This window comes from Coffea eugenioides, chromosome 11, assembly GCF_003713205.1.
Source record: "Coffea eugenioides isolate CCC68of chromosome 11, Ceug_1.0, whole genome shotgun sequence".
In the NCBI taxonomy this organism is placed as follows: domain Eukaryota; kingdom Viridiplantae; phylum Streptophyta; class Magnoliopsida; order Gentianales; family Rubiaceae; genus Coffea; species Coffea eugenioides.
The window spans coordinates 51,910,838-51,930,569 of record NC_040045.1 but is presented as its reverse complement, the minus strand read 5'-3'; the positions used below and the strand labels follow the sequence as shown (position 1 = coordinate 51,930,569).

Below are 19,732 nucleotides of genomic sequence, written 5' to 3'. Positions count from 1 at the left end.
GCAAGTATTACACATAAAGGTAACTCCATGATCAGCAGTTGTCGAGCGAAAGCATTTTTCACAACCCATATACCAGAATTTTTGAAAGATATTCTCAAACGAGAACAACGCTTTCACCCAAACAGCCTGAAAAATAAGAGCCAAATGAGTAAAACAGCTGTTCAGTTGCACTGGTTGCAGCAAATTGTTTGACAGAAACGAATGCATTACCCTTTGGCTCGGCGTGATATTTATTATATCGGTGATCTTCTGATCCGCTTGGAAAGAGATATCAGGGTTGTAACGGTTATATGTCTCTTGGTTAACAATATCTGTAAGCATTTTGTAATTTCTCATTGCCCTGCAAAATAAGCAACATTATGAGCAAGAAGGCAAGCTAACTGATAAAGCGTCAGCAAGCAAATCACTAAAAAAATAACAGACTAACCAATTCTTCATCGCTCTGGCTTCTTGTACTGGGGGGTCAACAAGAACAGCTGAGTCAAACCAAGTCGTCAGAGCAACGCCTACAGGCAAAACAAAGATATTATTATACATCTCATGCATCTTGCAAGCACGTATAGTAAAAAAAAGGATGCATTTCAGTCACCATTGTAATTGGATACTTTGAGCCTCCTTCCAATGATAACTGGATAGTTTCGAAGCTCAGCTATAATTCGTGCACCCTCATTTTCAATGAAAGCATCCCACATCGACAACATGATTGGCTGCAGGCTGTTGAAAACGAAAAGTTATTGATATTTGCCAAAAGACTAAATTTCGAAGCTTGTATAGAATGTAGAATGAAGCAACAGAATTAGAAAGCCTACTCTTCATTGACAATCACAAACTTTTGGACATATGATTCCTCTGATTTTCGAACGACAAGCTTCTTCTCCAGTGCAGTAACAACGATTCCAAGAACATCTAATAATTTACAAAAAAAACACCATGGCCATGTAATGCATAGATAGCTGAAGTAAATGTGCATAACAAAAAAAAAATCTCACCAACAGATTTATCTTTTCGATCCATATATTGAGATAGATCTTTGAACTCTGTATAGCTAAATTTGCAGGCCATGAGATCCTCTTCCTGCATAACCTCCTCAACAACAGTTCGAGCAGAAATAATCCATTGTGCACTTATTTCTGGAGTTTTGAATTCAGCAGGGATTCTTTTAACCTCAGCATTGGAAATGAGATAACTCTTATAAACTTCAATCCTTGGGCTCATGACAGGAATATCTGTGTTAAATATAATCCCTTCAACTTTTGATCCCTTCAAAAGAAACACATAAATGGTATTTGTGTCAATGGCACAGTTAAACAAATAAGCGAAGAGGCCACATGTGCCGATAAAGGAAAACACGATTACTACCTGTGAATCAATGAAAATAAATTTTGTTTCTTTGTTGGCGTGTTTCTTGCTGAAGTCACCTGCTGCTTCTCTTGGACAACAATCTTTGATGTCCATTTATGCATTCCAAATGGAACATCTTTGATAGGTACGACATTATCCATCTTAGAATGGATAGCAAAGGAAAAAGTAAGGATAAACATTAATAAAAGAGTAAAGGTATAAATAGACGGAAACAAACTAAGCTTAAATTAATTATCAAAGAAAGTTCATTGAAGCATGCACAATCAGCCAGACAATTCTAAAATTTCAGTAAAGACAACATTTCTTGTCTTGCAATCCAGTTTCACGTCATCAAAAGTTCCAGGCAGTATTAGAACTTTCACTGCAGCAGCAGACTTGGCTCTTGACAGGGCAACGTATAACTGGCCATGCGAAAAGACTGGTTCTCGTAAGTAGATACCAACATAGTCTAAGGTTTGACCCTGAGCTTTGTTGATGGTCATTGCAAAACACAGACGAACTGGAAACTGTGTTCTTATGAAAGGGATACCATTTTTTTCAGTATCTGATGTCTGCAATGGGATCTTTGGTATGAAAATTGTTTTTCCTCTGTGCTGACCAAAGGCAATTTCGGCGCAAATAGTGTGTCGTAGCAGCTGCCGACAAATAAGTCTCGTACCATTACACAGCCCTTCAAGCGGATTTAAATTTCTGAGTAGAATCAGCGGACAGTTCTCCTTTAGCAGAAGCTTATGTGGAGGCAAGCCCTTTGGATTCTGAGAATTTAAAAAATCTTCGTAATCACTCTGATGTCGCTGATCCAAAGTCCTATCTGAGCTAGTGTAAACATGAAGGTGTCCAGGGAATCTGTTGATCAGCACCCCATTGAGATCGTCAACAGAAGCATTTTTGGGGGTCAAAATACATCTATTGATCAATTTGTAAGGATCATTCCAGCAGGCGTTCAAATCTGGAAAAACACAGTGTAGCAACCTGACAGAGAAAGATCATTTGAACAATATGACCAAACAAGCTGCTAGACCACCAACATGGAAAAAAAATATAAGAAGCAGGATAATGTAAAACAGAAGTAACCTGTTGAGAGACGTTTCTGCGTTAACAAATGGAACCACGATATTGCTTGGAAGACATATCTGGTTGTCCTCATCCATAAGCTCCAATCCTTCACCAACTCTCAATAAGAATTGAGAGAAAGAAGGGTCCGAGAGAGCGCGCATGTTTTCCGTCAATCTCAACCGTAGCATTTTAGACCATAGTGCCGAACTAACAAGACTGGAGCCAACTAACTGGTCTCTGGTGGCTCCTTGAATAACAGGCAAAGTTTGTCGATAATCACCACCAAATACAACGACTTTACCTCCGAAAGGCTCATTGGATTCCATTATATCTCTGAGCAATTCATCAAAAGCTTCGATGGTCTCTTTTCGTGCCATTGAAGCTTCGTCCCAAAGAACCAGTTTACATTCAGCAATTAGCTTGCCAGTGCTCGACTGCTTACTTAGCTGGCAAGTCCTGTGTCTTGAACAGTCCAGTGGAATTTTGAACCTGGAATGTGCCGTTCTCCCACCAGGTAGAATGGAAGCTGCAACACCGGAAGTTGCAACAGCAATTGCAATATATCCCTGTGATCTCAAGGTAGCGAGGAGAGAACGATACAAGAATGTTTTACCGGTCCCTCCGGGGCCATCGACAAAGTATGCCTTCCCCTCTGAAGAGTAAACTGACTGGAGGATCAAATCATATGCATACCTCTGCTCTGCATTCAACTTCGAAGATATAAGTAAATCTTCTGGCGTAACTTCGATATTCCTTTCATTGTCAACCTCTTTGGTTACGCGGTCTTGACATTTAAGGCTAAAACAATCTGAATGTAAATGATAATCAGTAATGTGTCGGCCCATCTGCTCAAGAGTCTTATTAATATCCAGCAATACTTTTCTTCTGATTTCATCAGAACAATATTCATGAGAGGGATGAGAGCGCAGAAAATCTCTGGACATCTCAGCTTCAAATTTTTCCCAAAGAAAGCGTGGATTGGCTGGAGAACAACACAACAAAAGAGTGGCAAAGAGAAACCTGAGGGACGAAGGCATTTGAAAGCCAGCGGCTTCTTCAAGTGTATCCTCTATGTACGAATCAGAATTTAACAACCCAAGCTTTAACGCCGCCTCTCTAAATGAGCTCATCGTTTGGCCATCAACAGCTAATAAATCATCAAAAGACGTAGGACAACGAACATGTGATAACAGCAATCGTAGATAATATCTATCACCTTCACTCGGGCTAACGGTAACCAATCTGCCAATAACTTTTCTTCTGCTCCTCTCGGACCATGCTCTCTTTGCTGGCGCCCAGACAAAATACTGAGGAAAATCTCGATATAGGCACTTTAAGTCCTGAGCCTTTTTATTAGTCTTGTTCATTTCAAAAAATTCTGTTAACATAGTCTGTGACAAATCTATTTGGCTCAAAAGGTTTAAAAGATCAGCATTTCTATCAAAAGAGACGTACTGCTCATCAGGAAGGTGCACCTGAAGAGTGTAAACAGCAGGAGTCATTTCATTTAAGCGGAAGCCATAGATACGCCACAAAGCCTCTGGAGGTGAAACCCATCTACCCTGCTGGAATTCTCGAATCTCATCAACATCATCAGAGGTATTCTGAGCTATAATGTGAAAGTTAACAAGATCATGCCCTTTGAATATATATTTGTAGAGATACTTAACTAATTTGATTGTAGAGCAGATCTCGACATTCATGTGACAGTCAAATAAAGCAAGAAGATATGGATTATAGGGTACAACCCATCTATTATCCAAATCATAACGCCTCACTTTAACCCTTTTGCCATCATTTCGTCGACGATAAGAAGGATAACAATCTTCAGCATGCGACGTTTGTTGGCAGAATTCTTTCGGATAATGATTTCTGCACAGACCATCTCTCATACAAGGGTTGTGAGCATTCATTTTTCCACAAGGGCCGTGGATCATATGTTTGACCACAAGGGAATGCAAGTGAGGAAATTTAGTGGAGTCTGGCAATTCAGCACATACGATCCTATCATAAGCCTCAGGATTGAGTGGCTTAAATCTGTGCTTTAAAATCAGCAGCATATGAGCATGTGGATAACCCCGTTTTTGAAATTCGATGACATAAACACAAGCCGCAACGTCCCCAAAAATTTTTTTGTTCAAGATTTCAGCTTTTAGCAACTCAAACTTTGCTCTGAATACTCGGGAAAGTAAATCGGGTCGATCATGCGCCTTTTCTTTATACATCAGATTGTCCTGAATTTCTCTCCACATTGGATTGCATGTCATGGTTAAAAAGATGTCAGGCTTACCATATCTCTGTACCAAAGACATTGCATCGAGGTACCGACGTCTCATATCTCGTGGACCACCAATAAAAGAGGCAGGCAAAAGAATTCTCCGGCCAACTCTGGAACCTGATGTTTCACCAGCTGAAACACTATCCATTATACCTTTTAATGCCTCTGTTCGGATTTCATTTTGTTTCTTTCTGTGGAAAGCAAGTCTTGATGTTTCTATCTTGACATAGATATCAACAGAGTACTGTTGCAGCAGTCTCAGTGCATGCAACAGCATGCTATCATCATTCGGCCGCATCTGTAGTTTATAGCAGTAGTATTCCCTTGCAGTGACATTGCTTTTCTGCCGCTTGCCACGCTCAGCAGCTAAAAGCATGTAAAAGATACGATATGAGGCATTAGTAACGAGAAGCACAAAAGATAAGCAGCTAAATAGGAGAAAACCTGCCTCTTTCTTCTGAGTCAATCAACTGCGAAGCATTGGCAAGAGATGCCGGGTCAACAATGGTTTGGTCTTCACACGTACGCGAGCTGCGTTTTTTGCTGTGCTCTTGAACCCGCTGGATACCAGGATGCCATCCACATTCCCCGCGAGGAAACAACAAAGGATACTGCAGAGAGTCATAGCAAGAGTAAAAATGCTTGATCTTATGGCTTGTATCTGAGTGACTATAGACCTGAATATGAGCGGAAGCATTTGTGGATTCATCACCATCCCCAGTCCATATCGCTGCAACCTGTGAAGCGGTTGGGAGATTATATACACGCTGATCCAGGGACACATTGCAGTTGAGAACAATCCTGTGATCATCAAGATTCGGCACGCTGCGTAGATCTTTAAAGAACTTGGCATAAGGGTTGTCTGCAAGGATACGCAGAAGCAGCCTGAGAGTAGTTTCTCTTAACTTAGAAGATCCATCAACTCTTCTGGCAAGCTCTTCATCGGTATCAAAGAAGTACAACTGAATACCAGAAGCCTTAGCATCGCGCGCCTGTAATCCTTCGAGGAAATGATAGACCTGGCCCTGGACGCGAAATGTATAAAGGCCATTTTTGTTCTTAGTTAATTCCTTATCATACTTTGCACCCAATGATGTAAAAGCAACATTATTGTTGTAAGTGCGAGCATTTCTCCTAAAGTGGTCACACTCCTCATCCTCGCCAGTAAACAATCGGCGAAGGTCATAAGGCATCGACGAGCTTACAAGGCTGACTCCTCCTCCGGAACAGCAGAAGTTAGGAGGCTCCATATGGAATCGCTGAGCACCACAATACTGACAGGGCGGAGCATAAGGCAGGGCCAAAACTTTTTCTGCAATCTTGTCCAGCCTAGGAACACTTCTTTTGGTAACCCTTTTACGTTTACCTTGTAGAAAAGTGAAGCTCCGAAAATTAGCGATAGCAGAAACAAAGGACAAGAAAGTAAAAAGGAGCAAGCTACAAAAGAGTAATTAGAGCACAACCGACAGTGAGGAACTTGACAAGGGCAAAGGAGCCATAACGTAAATGGCAGCAGACATACTTGTATTAGCAGTTTGCGTTGGAACAGCAGGCATTCCAGAGAGAGACGGAATAGCTATTTCAGAAGCGTTTGGCGTACTTGATATAGAATCGGCTAAAGATGGTAGTCCATGAGCATGTATAGCAACTCTGTCCTGCTCGACAAAGTCACGTTGTCCAGGAGCTGGATACTGGCTGGCCGAAGCATCAGAACAGACGACTGTTCCTACGGCAATAGAAGTTGTTTGCTGAACACCAGTTGCGCGCCTTCTCTTTAAGAGGCGAGTTCCAGATCCAGGAACAGGAGGAGGAAGGGTTACATTCTTTTTGCGTGCAGCATTAGCTTCCCTGCGGCGCCGCAAGAGATCTTCCTTCTTTTCTTGTGGCATTTCGGCATAGCGCTTGCGACGCTTGGCATTTCTATCCATTAAGCTGGCACCACTGAAGTAAAGAATTCATGCACTCCCAGACAGAAGGCATCTAGCAGCCATAAAACAGTAGAACACCGGCAGGGCAGGGACTACATGTTTTACTTTGAAGCCACACAACGGCCGTAGCAGACAAGCCATGCAATCGACTCGATAAAAATAATAGCAACAAGAAAGAAACAGGAAATGGCAGAAGAAGAAAGCAGGAAAACTGGGAAAGGGAAAACAGAAGTGGGTAAAAAATGCTACAAAAGATGGAATGAGCATGAAGGCTAACCAGCAACAAAAAGTCTGGATGATGACGAAGACTAAGCAGCAAAGTTCACACAGTGGAAGAGCAGAGAGTATCTATAACCGTAGGAGTTGGAACGCACAACCTGCATGCAAGAAACAGAAGAAACGGAGCGAACGTAAATGACACATGCACTGAGATAAACAGTAGCAGTTCATGCATAAAGGAAAAAAAAAATAGTTCGACGAACAAGGACACATGCAATGAGGAAAAAATAAGTAAACAAAACCAAACACATGCAGATAAGAGGAATAGCAGCAGCTTTTAAAAACCAGCACGGAAAAGCAAGCACGGTACTATTTTTTTTTTTTTTTTTATCAAACGATAAAATGGAAGTACGGAACGAAGTTATTGCTAAAAAAATCGAATAGATGACGTGCCAGTTGACGTATGCAGTTCTGGAACTAAACAGCATGGAAAAACAAGTACGGAGCTAACAAAGCCAACGCACACAACATAACGAGGCTAAGCGCAGATTGATAGAAGCACATACTGAGTAAGCGTAGAAACTGGATAGGTAGGAAGAAAGAAACATTTTTAAAAAAGAAGCGTAAAGCAGAAAAAAAACGAGGACCTCTTCCAGCTAGCAGAAGCAAGGAGTATATTAATGGCGATAGTAAGAGCGCAAAAGATGCAACAGAACCAGCGAAGGCCGAGGAACTGGTGCAAAATAAAACGGAGAAGAGGAACACAGGGCCAGACGTTTGCATGTACAAGTACTAAAAAAGCTACTCTCCACCCCCGTTTATAAAAAGTCGGGCCGAAAAGGTCCATGAAAAGGCGTAAACAGCGAGCGTGTGTTTCAAATCCGAGAAACCAGTAAGAAGTGTGTTTGAATAGGAAGTTAATGATCATTTTTTCAATTTTAACAGCTCAATAAAAAGCACGATGCTTAGCAAAGTTGCTATAATAATGTATAGCCGTCCTGCATGCGCGAAAGTTATTTATTATTGTTTGACAGCGATATGCTACGGTTCTAAGGTCCTATTATCCGCTTTTAATAGAAAGGTAATCATTACCATCCCAATTTGAACAGCTCAATATAAAAAAGCACGCTACATAGCAAAGATGCTATAATTAGTGTTGGGTTCCAAGGACAAAAGACAGAACAAAAAGAAAATAGACGTTGAGTTCTGTTTAAATTTTAAAAAGTAAGAAGAAAAAAAAAATTTCCAATTGAAAGCAGGTCAATATAAAAAATACGCTGCTTAGCAAAGATGGTATAATTAGCGTTGGGTTCCAAGGACAAAAAAGACATTTGATGGAGGACGACGGCAACTTTCAGAACAAAGAAAAAGGACAAAAACAAAGACGTTGGGTTCTTCCAAGAAAGAGGACAAAAGAAAGAAGAAAGAAGAACACAAAAAAAAAAAAAGATTTCCAGCTCAGTCCACTTTGACAACCCGCACGTGAGCAAGACATGGAGGACGACCATGCTTTGACACCCCCTTCCCAGTTTATATACATTCTTTAAATTATTGACATTAGCATCAAATATTTTAATAAAACGGTAATTACTTTAATGCATTAAATATACAACGAATAATCACTCTAATTCTAATTGTTCAAGATTCTTCCAATACCATATCATTTATTCGAATCAGTCATGATTGTATATCGAGGGAGGGTAAAAGTTCAGGGTAATATGGCATGAGATTTGTGATCTGAACTTTACTGTCTCAAATTTCCTGAATGGTTGTGAGGCTGTGGTTCATCCCCTTTCGACCACTCTGACAGCAACAAGGAAAGGGAAAAAGCAATAAATAAATTGGTAGCAAAAATAAGCTCAGCCGTTGAAGCAACCTGAAACAGGCAGGTGCCAAAAAACTTGGAACAGGTAACAAGGTATGAGTAGCGGCTGAAGAATAAAGAGGTCTACACTCCATCTTATTCGCCCCCATGTATTAAGACATTTTGCTTTACTCTAAACACGAGTGTCTTCCACTTCATACAAGTCCTGTTTGCAGTGTTTGGAAATCTTAGCACCCACACACTCCCCCCCCCCCCCCCCCAAAAAAAAAAACACAGCTCTGCCTGTCTCTCCACTCAAATCTTACCTAACCCCAAAACTAGCTAGCTCCTTCTTACCAAAAAGCTAGCCCCTTCTTCCATTATTTAAAGGAAAAAATATGTATAAAATCCTTCACACAACAAAAGGAAAAAGCCCAGCATATCAAAAACCACAACCACCACAAATCCCTCCACAAAAATTAGTGGCTGGTAGGTCATGCATCATATCATGAGGTGAATGATGGGATGAGAGCTTCTGTTTAGAGTTGAGGGGGGGATAAAGGGAAAATGAAAAGCACCTACCTATAGCGGACATCCAATTACCCAAGTTTATAGTTATAATGGTCTTGACATGAGTGAGCAAAGTCAACCAAGAAACCTTTAGCAAGTTCAAGATGGACAGCATTCTCTGCGATGAGCTCCTCCAAGAAATCTTTCACCGCCTCCCGCCGTCGTCATCAGCAGCAGTCTCTTTAGTCTCGAAGCGGTGGCTCCGTCTACTCCGCTCCTCCACCGTCGCTCTCTCTCTCACCTTCATCAGTACTCCCCTTGCCCTTCCTTCTCTCTCCTCTTTCCTCTCCCACCATCCCTATCTCTCTTCTCTGTCGCTCTCCGACTCTTCTTCTTCCTCCTTCTCCTCTTCCTCCCATCACCTCCTTCAGTCCATCGCCTCTTCTTGCCCCAACCTCCGTCACCTCCGCTTCCTGGCTGAGCCCGTTTCTGGGTTCTCTCTGCTTTCCCTTTCCAATTCTTGCTCTCATCTCTCTTCGCTTACCATCACTCTCTCCAGACCTCTCTGTTTCCAGTGGCTCGCACCTCTCCGCGCTCTTAAAGACCTTTCGGTCTTTATAACCGGAAGTGAAACCGAATTGTTCAGCTACAACGGCTTCGCTTCAGTTCTTGATGCTGAACTGAATTTAGAGTCTCTTTCCCTGTGTGGAAGTCGAGGGGTTGATTATGGCCTCAATTTTCTATGGAGGAATTGCAAGAAACTGGAGAAATTGAAGCTGAAAAGCTGTGAATGCGTGGGAGATAACGCGTCTTTTTCAGCATTTATCAAGGGATTAGAGACTCTCAAAGAAGTGGAATTGAGGACTTCTAGGACTGTAGCGGATGGGGTTTTATTAAAATTAGCAGAGGGCTCTGTTTCTTTAAGTTCTTTGCTGGTCTACGATGGCGGTAGTAAAGAGGGCTTGCTTCAATTCATTAGTCATAGCAGGGCTGACGTGCAGAAACTTGACTTGAGGTTGCCTCTTGATCTCGACAACGATCATTTGATAGCAGTGGCTGAGAATTTCCGGACCCTATCCAGTTTAAGATTGCAGAGTTGTTGTCTTGTTACTGGTGAAGGGCTAAAGACTATTGGCAGAGCTTTGAGTGAAGAGCTTGAGGAGCTGGCTTTGATAAATTGTGATGTGGTTGAAAGAGAACCTGGGTTGTTGACGACCTTGGGACAGAATTTGAAAAGGTTGAGGAAATTGGACTTGTCTTATAATGAATTGTTGCTTGATAAAGAGCTCTCAGCAATGTTGGTATCGTCTAGTAACCTGAAGGAGTTGAAGTTGAGGGGCTGTAATAGGTTGACTAATATGGCAATGGTCTCTATGGCTAGGAGGTGTAAGCAGTTGGAGACAGTTGATATAATGTATTGCTGTCGGATTGAAATGGAGGCGGTTGAGCTGTTTCTCTCGAATTCTTCTCATCTGAGACAGTTGCAGGTTGAGGAAAGCAAGCTTTCCGTTGTTGCCAAAAAATTGGTATCAAAAAATTGCATTGAGATTGTCGCCTAATCGAGGGATGGAAAGCACATGAACTTTGGATTTCGTTATATGTTGCATCTGAAACTGGTAAATGTTGCTTCTTGGTGGTCTCATTGTACATGTTTCACATACTGTAATTTCTGTTGCAAACCATAACTAGCCAACTTTCTTGGCGCCAATAAATGATTCTGTAGACCAGACAGGGAGACTTGCTGTTGTAACATTCTGTACTTCAATTGCAAGTATACTTGTTATCTTTTGGTGACAAGACTTGAGCGTTAATTCTTGTTCTTACCTATTGTATATAAAGAAATCGTGGAATTATATGGACATTCCTCTGGCTTCTGGTCCGTGTAATTTGATTCCACAACGTTGCTGCGAGTACTATTACTGTATGATGCTGCTCGGGGATCTGCATTTCCCATTCGTCTCGTCAAGATAGCACGCGGATGTCAAGTACATCAGAGGAGTTGTACTACATTTTCTGACGGAGAGAAATGCATCTTACAGATGATTGGTTCACCCTCTAACATGCAATAAACATTTGGCTATGATAGACTGTGATTTGGCAGCAGAAGAGGGACGTGCGACTTAGCAAGTGTGATACCTCCTGACGGATTTAAAATTATGAGAGCGACTTAGCATAGATGTTTTCTTTCATGGCTGTAGAAAACATTTACCTGATTTCATTAAATTTTGGAGGTTTTCTAATGGTACGCGGTAGGATACATCATACATCCATGTCGCGGAAAAAGGCGTTCAAGGGCAAAATAAAAGGCTGATAATGATAGCTAACATGAATCAGCGACATGAAACTACTGGAGTTCGCCCAATGATCAGAAAAGGCACGTTAAACTAAACTTCTTTCTATTGTCAGGTCTAGGATTCAAATTCTGGATCGGACAAGAAGAGGTGAAGAAAAGAATGAGCAACGTGCTGCATGACAGTTTCCAGTTTGTTTTTGGAGCAATGAGCGATCAGACTCCATTCTCATTCAGGTTTGATCGTTTGGTGACTTGAAGATTTCTAACAGGCACTTGCATTCAAATGAAATGAAGTCCAGCCATATCAGCTTGCTGCTCTAAAACTTAAAAAGAGTCGGTTACTGCACCAATGCTTCTTTTCTCCTGATATGCTGCTGCGTACTTGATTTTTCAATACCAACTGCCTGAAATCGCCTATGGAAGCGTGCTATGGATTATGGAATACTACAAAGGTTGACTACAAAGTGTGTTCTCGTGTAATTGTCATGGAAGTAACACAGTGCCCTCCGACAAACACCAGAAATGTCTAAAATCCAAGTAGTACTACCTACACCAAAATCACAACTGCAAATATATACCACTGTAGATAAAATTTTTTTTTTTTTTTTTTTTTGTTCTTCGAAAAAAAAAAAGACTTCCTAGGTCTAATTGGCTGTGTTGGTTGTATTTTTTTCTTGGGTTTTTCATCGCTGGAGTGGAGGCCCGGTATCCCCTCCACTGGTTAGACAGACAGGGCTCCAAATTTTAACGGGCTATGAATCTAAGGTTGTTGGACAGGCCCAAAAATACTTGTAGTAGAACTTAGTGCTCGTTTGAGAGTATCGTGCTTTTGCTGAAAAAATACTTTTGTTTAAGCGTTGGATAAACTCATTCTATGAATTTAGAAGTAGAGAGCTTTGGTTAAAAGCGCATTTAGTAAAAGTTTCAATTTAGTGCTTTTAGAATAAAATTTATATTTTAAATAAATAAAACATAGAATTTAATTATTTTATTTTGTATGATGAATTGAATAAAGAGACGAATACATTTACCAAATTTAAAATTACGCATAATCCAGCAAAAAATAAGTGCTTATCAACTAGATCGGTCCCGCTTTGCTTTTTTTAAGGACGGGTGAACTAGTTATCGTGCGAGAATTCAAGTACTATATGCGTCATTAGTTCAATCCTTTGTAATGGTAGGAATTGCTCCAAATTAAATACCTTGTAATACTTTTTTCTGATACATCCAAGCAATATACTTTTTAACACTTAATAAGTGTTTTTATTAGGTGGAGTGCTTTTTAATAAAATATCACAACTTCACAACAGCACTTAGTCGTAATGTCCACCGTCAATTGCAGGAAGAGAGGATAAGGGATGAGTTAAAAGACTCAAAGGATATAAAAGGGAGATCACGAATTTCAACTTCTCGCTTACACTAAAAAAATAATAATGTCCGTCGTCGTGTATGGGCAAACGTGTTGAACATTTTGAATTTGGCCCGACATACGGGATGTTTCAAGGTACAGGGGGAATCGTTATCTGGCTATGGATTTTAGTGGTTTAACAATAATAAGTCTTCTAATTTGCTCATTGTCTATGAAGGAATGAGACGAAGAAAAATCCAGTAGTCCGCGTTCACCAACCTTCAAAATAATCAAAGTCACCTGCATCACTTGGCGAGTTAAGCCCGTTTACCAATCCACTAGTCCTTTTTTTTTTTCTCCCTTGTGGAAAATGTTTCATTTCTAATGCCTCGAAGAATCTTATCAATTTTCTTTGATTCATGTTATTTATCCCTTTTTGGGGATATTATTAAAGCACCAATCAGATGCATACACTAGTCTTGAGTTAACAGAGAATTACTGAAAGGGCTGTCTGAACGTAAGGTGCAGCACTTTTGTAAAATTCTGAAACCAGCAGCAAGATATCGGTGGGAGAGATGAGAAACACCGCTTTTCGCGGGGTCTCTCTCTCTCTCTATATTTATATTTTTTTATTTTTCTTTGGCGCGAATTTGAAATAAATATTCAGGTTGCCCGCCAAAAAGCTGTGGCGGGGGCAGTTTGGGCAGTCCGAAGGGTGGCTCAGACTTCGGTGCCAGGGGCTGCGGCCCAGACCCCAGGAGGAGGAGGAGGAGGAGGAGAAGGAGGTAAACGCAAAACCGCGTTAAACCTTATCGTGATTGATGAATTAGGTCGTGCAAATTGCATTTTCGCTTTGCTTTTTGGGGAAATCTCAAAAGCTCAAGAGTGGAAAAAATTATATATATATATATTTTCATGGCACAATAATGATTCGTGCTTTGAAGTTTGAAAGTAGGAGAATGAGAAGCCTTTTAATGCCTTGACGTCATTAGCATTCCCAAATAGAATCTTCTTCTTTCTAGGATTCCTGGGGATGGCCTGGCCCACGTGTACCTGTCCCATAATTTTCCCCATTCGTACATACACAATCTCTCATTTCTCACCCAAATACATGCACATTGCCTAGGATTCCTCTCCTTCCTCCTCCTCTGCAGTTCATTCATTTCGAAGTTCAAACCAAAAAATCTAAGCGCCCAGGCATATTAAATTAAAAGAGTTCAGATCAGACCACAAGAAGCAGGAAAAAATAACAAATTTTTTGTTTCCTGCTACTCTTAGGTCCTACTCCCTCCCTTTTTTTATAACTGACGTTTAAGGTTTTGCACACCAATTAAGAAAAGTTTTTCATTGTTTAAATCTATACACTACTTTCCTTTTGTACCCTCATTAATTGTCCAATTCACCCATGTTTTCTCTCACTAGAGTACTAAATGGTGCTGTTTTACTAGGCCAAAAGCAATGCAAACTAACTAGGAGTAGTAATTAAGAACCCTGTATTGGAAAAGAGAGATAAAAGGGTAAAATTGTGAAAAAATAATTAATGCTGCATGGGGATAGTAAAACGACAGATAAAAGTACTTAAGAGCAAATTTCTTAAACGTCAGTTATAAAAAAAGGGAGGGAGTATTTACTACTGCTACAACATACGAGGAAAGCAAAACTCTATTTATCACGTACAAACATTTAACCGTGCCGTGAATGTTTAACTCTCAGAGTTTTCCTCGCAAAACGTTTGGAATTTCCACTTAGATGAAAAAAGATTGACGAGGACAAAAACAAAAATGGAGTCGTTCTGGTAGAATATGATTGGACTTTGTGCCGTTTGCTTCAGATTTTGACTCCAAGAATCGGCACAAGTTCAAGGGTCTGTGCACAGGCAGCAGGCTGCAACCTCGTAATGATAAGTGCGTGTGCATGAGGTAAAGAAGAGGGTTGAGATTGGATTGAAAGACAGAAAATTGGACTCCAATCTAGTTGGTATTGACTGGGATGGAATTAAATCCAATCCTTGATTTAACACGTTATCCGAGGATTAGCAATCAAATCTTTTTCTTTTCCACGAGTAAAGAGCTCTAATTGCCGTGTACAAGGAATCCAATATGCGGATGGCATGGCCAAAACTCGTGCTCAATCATCTGTCATCAGGATTTGGAGTCAAAGCGTGTGTTTGGATAGGAGATTATTATTATTTTTAAATATATATATAGATATATATATATATTGTAGCACTTTTTTGATGTGAAGTATGTGAGATTAAAAATTGATTGAAAAATATGTGTTTGGATTGTAAATTATTTGAGATAATTTTGTGAAAACTGTACTGTAACACTTTTTTGATATGATGTATGCGAGATAAAAAGGTGATTGAAAAAGGTGTTGATGATGCAAGCAAATCAGTCTGTATATAAGGTGTAAATAAAGTGTAATAACTTACAATCCAAACAGTAATGCAAGCAAGTCAATATATGTATAAAAAAAAGTGCAAATCAAACACACTCGTGATTAACTCTGTCTCTCCCCTTTCCATTTCCATTTCCACTCACAATCACAGGTAATAAATGGTTCCGCAGTACCAGGAGTAGTAATAAACAAGAAGAGGAATAGAGGGTCAATGCAAAACTTTCTTAAAAGGAAACCGGGCAACAAATGTGCTACTAGTTTGTAATTAAGCAAGCAGTAGATTGTTTCAATTGACTTGGAGCAATTAAAGTAATGCTAATCAGCTTGGATTCACTGTAGTAAACTCTTTCGTCCCCACACGCCTACAAATCATCAAATTACTGTGGAAATTCGCGTAAAATAGGTCATCAAAGTAAGAGAAATCAGGTCTTTACCTCGATGAAGGAAAAAAATAAATGACATTAATTATTGTGAATCGCATTTGTTACAGTACAAGAAATTTGTGTACCCTTTAAACTTGAATATTCAAGACTCTCATCATATATTTGCTGTGATATACAAGGATAAGGGAACGATTAAGGATTCTAAATCAATTTGTACAACCTTTTTTTTTTTTTTTTTTTTGGAAAAACTTACGTGGATGGACAAAATCCAAGCCATTTCTATTATAATAATCTTTTAATTCTACAGAGCTTTTGAGGGTAAACCAATAATAAAGCACCGAAACCGACCTCAGATCGGTGGGAATGGTACCACTAAAAATTTAATACTCCAGTGCTGATCCCAAGGAAGTTTTCTTTATTACGACGCGGAAGGAAGGATGATTTTGCATTAGGATTAAACAAATACTGTAGTACTAGTATCAAATTACTACTAAAAGGAGAAACTGGTCAAGAATAAATTTTCCTGTCCACCTCACCATTATACCCAAAAAAGGAAAAGGAAACACCAAACATGGTACTACTACTCTACTAGTAGTATAACAGTAGCACTAGAGTTTAGTTTTGGTAAGTCCAGTAAACAATCTAGGAATTAGGAGGACAGCCAAACAACCCTTAAACCATCCCCTACATTACATAGGATTCTCTCATCGGAGTGGAGTGGAGGCTACTGCCGCATCATTTACATATATATATTCTTTGTCGTTTTATTATGATCAGAGTAGTGTTCCATTGAGAAGCGTTACGAGGAACTTGGGGATAGCAATAATAATAATATTATTGGTTTCATTTCAGGTGAAAAGGGGGCATCGAATTGGAAACGCTACTCCTACAGTAGTACTACTAAAGCAGAGCAAGCGGCACTGCAGAGGGCGTTACTACTTCTACGACTCTACAGTACTACGACTACTTTGGTTTTTGTCCATTCCATCCTCTTCCCCGCTTCCTTTCTTCGCCAAGAATTGAATGTACTCTTCTTCCGATGCCATAAAAGAGGCAACAAAAATTGAATGCATGAGAGATTGGAGGATTGGTCATGGTAAAAAAAAAATTACACAAACAAACATATATACTACTAAATGCTCCTTATCCCCCACCGACCCTCGCCGCCCACATGAAGATTGACCCTCTATTAAGTAGTTAAGCCCCGCCAGACGAGTTAAAGAAATTACTACTACTTAGCAGGAGTATACAATATTAGCATCAGCTTTGGATTTTAGAACAGGTGTGGGATTGGAACTGGAAGCGCCTGTCTCAGTCTCTCAACCATGAAAAGGGTTTCACAGCTCGCGATTTTGCAAATTGCAAGGCAGGACACAAACCGCACGCACGTGTCTATTTTTCTTGATTCTCTCCGATTGATGGTGCGAGAGCAGCAGACACACACACAGAAGTGCGAGAGCTCATTTTATTTTTTTTTTCAAAATTGTATTGAGGTGCAGGACGACGACTCTCTCTCCTTGGAGAGACGGATTTCGGAGCATAACAAAATACTAACAAGAAGTCTGTCATGGTGACGCCAATACCATATTGCAACTGAAACAAGAGTCGAACCATTTAGTGCTAGTAATTAATATGTCATCCCAAACTCAAATCTTTTCTAATATGATGAAAAGGGACCTTACCTTACCTTAATTAGAGGGATAAATCTTGCAAACAACTCACTGACTGACGACACTTAAATCATTCAAACAAACCAACTAAACTACACTAACCTTTTCTTGGATTTGTATTTGTACACGGCCTTTTTTTTTTTTTTTTTTGGGTTTTGTCCCCTTCTCAACCTCTGAGCTACTGGAGGACAGGACAGGACTCCTAGTCTATTACTAGTCACTACTATTACAAACTAAAAGGGAGGAAAAAAAAAATCCTATGGAAGAGAATACTTTCTTTTCTATATAAAGAGAGGAGAATAACTTACTAGTAGTAGTAGTAGTAGTTTTAGCTAAGGAACCCCCATTCCTAAACTCTCAATTGGCTCTCTCGACATGACGTATAAAAACTGATTCAAGGTCTGGAGGAATAAAAAACTCTCTGCCACCATTAAAATGGCACGTTGAAGTAGGCCGGCGCTTCCTTGGGGCTGGCGGGCAAGGCAATCTCTCCGGTATCCTTGATTCTCTCGCAGTTGGAGTTGTTGACCGCCCATCATCTTCCTCGTACTCCCCCTTACCCTTGGTAGATATCGATTTCATGGGAGCCCTTATTGTTATTCCGGCTATCACCCATTTCTTGCCGTCCAGTTCCTTTCCTCCTCCTTCTCCCTGATGCTTCTTTGAGAAACCCATGTTTGATAAACTAACAACAATAGCTGCAGAGCAAAGATAGATAACAGCAAGGCAAAAAAATCGAGAGGAAAAGCTCGCTCTTTATGCAAAATTAGCCCTAAAAGAAAAACAATAAAGAGGACTACCGAAGGGATTTCGGAATTAATGAAAAAGGAAGAAGAGGAAGAGACTGGGGTAGTTTGGTGTCTAAAGGCGTTACAACAGATCAAAAATTTTTTTGGAAAGCAAGAGAGGGATAACTCTAAAGGATGGCCTTTCTTGTATTTTTGATGCTAGCTATCCTTGTAAGTAACAATAAAGAGTCGGAGAGGGAAAAGGAGTTTGTTCAAGGGTGGGTTTCCGAAGTGCCAAAAAAAAAAAAGACTTTGAATGGAAGAAAAGGAGGGATGGCGGCAAATCGACCAGGGAGTATTAAGGAAAGAAGAGGAAGAAGAAGAAGAGGACAATTTGTGACCTAAGTAGTGGATGAGGTTCAAAGTCTTGACTGAAGCATGAAATATAGAAATACTACTAACATTATTACTTTTTTATATGAAATGAGACTACTATTGATGATTGGCGTGGAAGCTTTGTGAGAAAAAGAATTTTTGGGAGCTGCCCGTGAAACTTCGGGCAGCCCAAGCCGACTCACAATTCAGGTTTTGGCGCCAAAATTTGGTATTTTGGCAAGCAACGGCTCTCATTCCCGCCAATAGGGTCGGATTTCCCGTTTCACCCCTGACCATTTTGACTGGATTGCTCGCCTTCCCGAGAGAGAGCCCACTCTTGATAGGAGCAAGATGCCCATCGTCGATCCACTCATCTCTTACCATGCTAAGTTCCTGGGCCTTTGGTTTTGGGCTTCTGGCAATGCGCGTCATTATTAATTGACTCTAATTTGAAAAAAAAAAATTGAGAATCTCAAGAGTTTCGAAGTTTCAAAAAAGAGTTTCGAAGTTTCAATTTTAACTTTTAGGTCAAGACATATTAACTTTGGTATTAAATTGGGAGCACTGATTAATTTTTTCATGTCTCTTGTTTGACTTTTATACACCGATTAATTTCACAATAACTTTGGGTTTTCTATGTTTCACCATTTTGAGACATACGTAATAGTTTTGTTTTTGCGGAGAGGATATTTTTTAAATGTTTCACCATTTTGAGACACGGTGAAAACATTGGTGAAATCCAGGCGGATTGCCCAATCTAGAAAACAAAGGGATAGAGACAGACTGTCAAATTGAGTTAACGACGGAAAAAGAAAAGGGCCAAACCATTCTGTTCTGCGATTGTTTTCTGCAAGCGTGAAGAACTCAAGCATTTGGTCCTCGTTCGGCTAATTGATTGATTAGAAGAAACAAAAATACGCAAGAATTTTGTTAAACAAGCTGCAGGTGGTAACTAACAGAAATGCTAGTAACCAAAGACTCGGGAAGAAAATCGTCAAATTGGTTTTCTAACCTTCTTGTTTGCTAATAATTAGCATGGAGTACTTTCTTCCGGTAGTTTTTAAAATGGACCACATTTTGTTCTTAAGTAATGATGGATCATCATCATCATCATCTGATGAGTGATGGATCATGATGATAGACAGACGACGCGATGGATGGGCAGACAGGCAATTGTAGCTTGGTTATATGGGTGGGAAACAAAACTAAAAAGTTGGAACTAAGATGAAAAAGAAGAGTTGGCATGGTGACAAATCAGGCCAGCCAAGACTCAAGACTCAAGACTCAAGAGAGGTGGGGGATACAGGATTAGTGCCTGCCTGATCTCTAGTGGTGGTGGGGACAAAGGGTGGCTGCCAATTGCCCAACGGAAAGCGAC

At 40.2% G+C, this 19,732-nt stretch overlaps 3 protein-coding genes across 3 annotated transcripts; 1 reads left to right on the top strand and 2 right to left on the bottom strand.

The window, feature by feature from the left end:
- Positions 1-1,625: 1,625 nt before the first annotated feature.
- Positions 1,626-6,624, bottom strand: LOC113752865. Its single transcript, XM_027296908.1, has 4 exons — positions 6,219-6,624; positions 5,145-6,062; positions 2,437-5,062; positions 1,626-2,334 (listed from the first exon to the last, which is right to left on the bottom strand). The coding sequence occupies exons 1-4, from the start codon at positions 6,622-6,624 to the stop codon at positions 1,626-1,628; spliced, it is 4,659 nt and encodes a 1,552-aa protein (XP_027152709.1).
- A 2,592-nt stretch (positions 6,625-9,216) lies between these two features.
- LOC113753417 (F-box/LRR-repeat protein 4) lies at positions 9,217-11,018 on the top strand. Its single transcript, XM_027297560.1, has one exon. It carries the CDS (start codon positions 9,322-9,324, stop codon positions 10,714-10,716), a length of 1,395 nt encoding a protein of 464 aa, XP_027153361.1. The 5' UTR covers positions 9,217-9,321; the 3' UTR covers positions 10,717-11,018.
- A 6,245-nt stretch (positions 11,019-17,263) lies between these two features.
- LOC113754317 (cyclin-dependent protein kinase inhibitor SMR6) lies at positions 17,264-18,327 on the bottom strand. The gene has a single exon (XM_027298699.1). It carries the CDS (start codon positions 17,924-17,926, stop codon positions 17,609-17,611), a length of 318 nt encoding a protein of 105 aa, XP_027154500.1. The 5' UTR covers positions 17,927-18,327; the 3' UTR covers positions 17,264-17,608.
- Between the last annotated feature and the right edge of the window lie 1,405 nt (positions 18,328-19,732).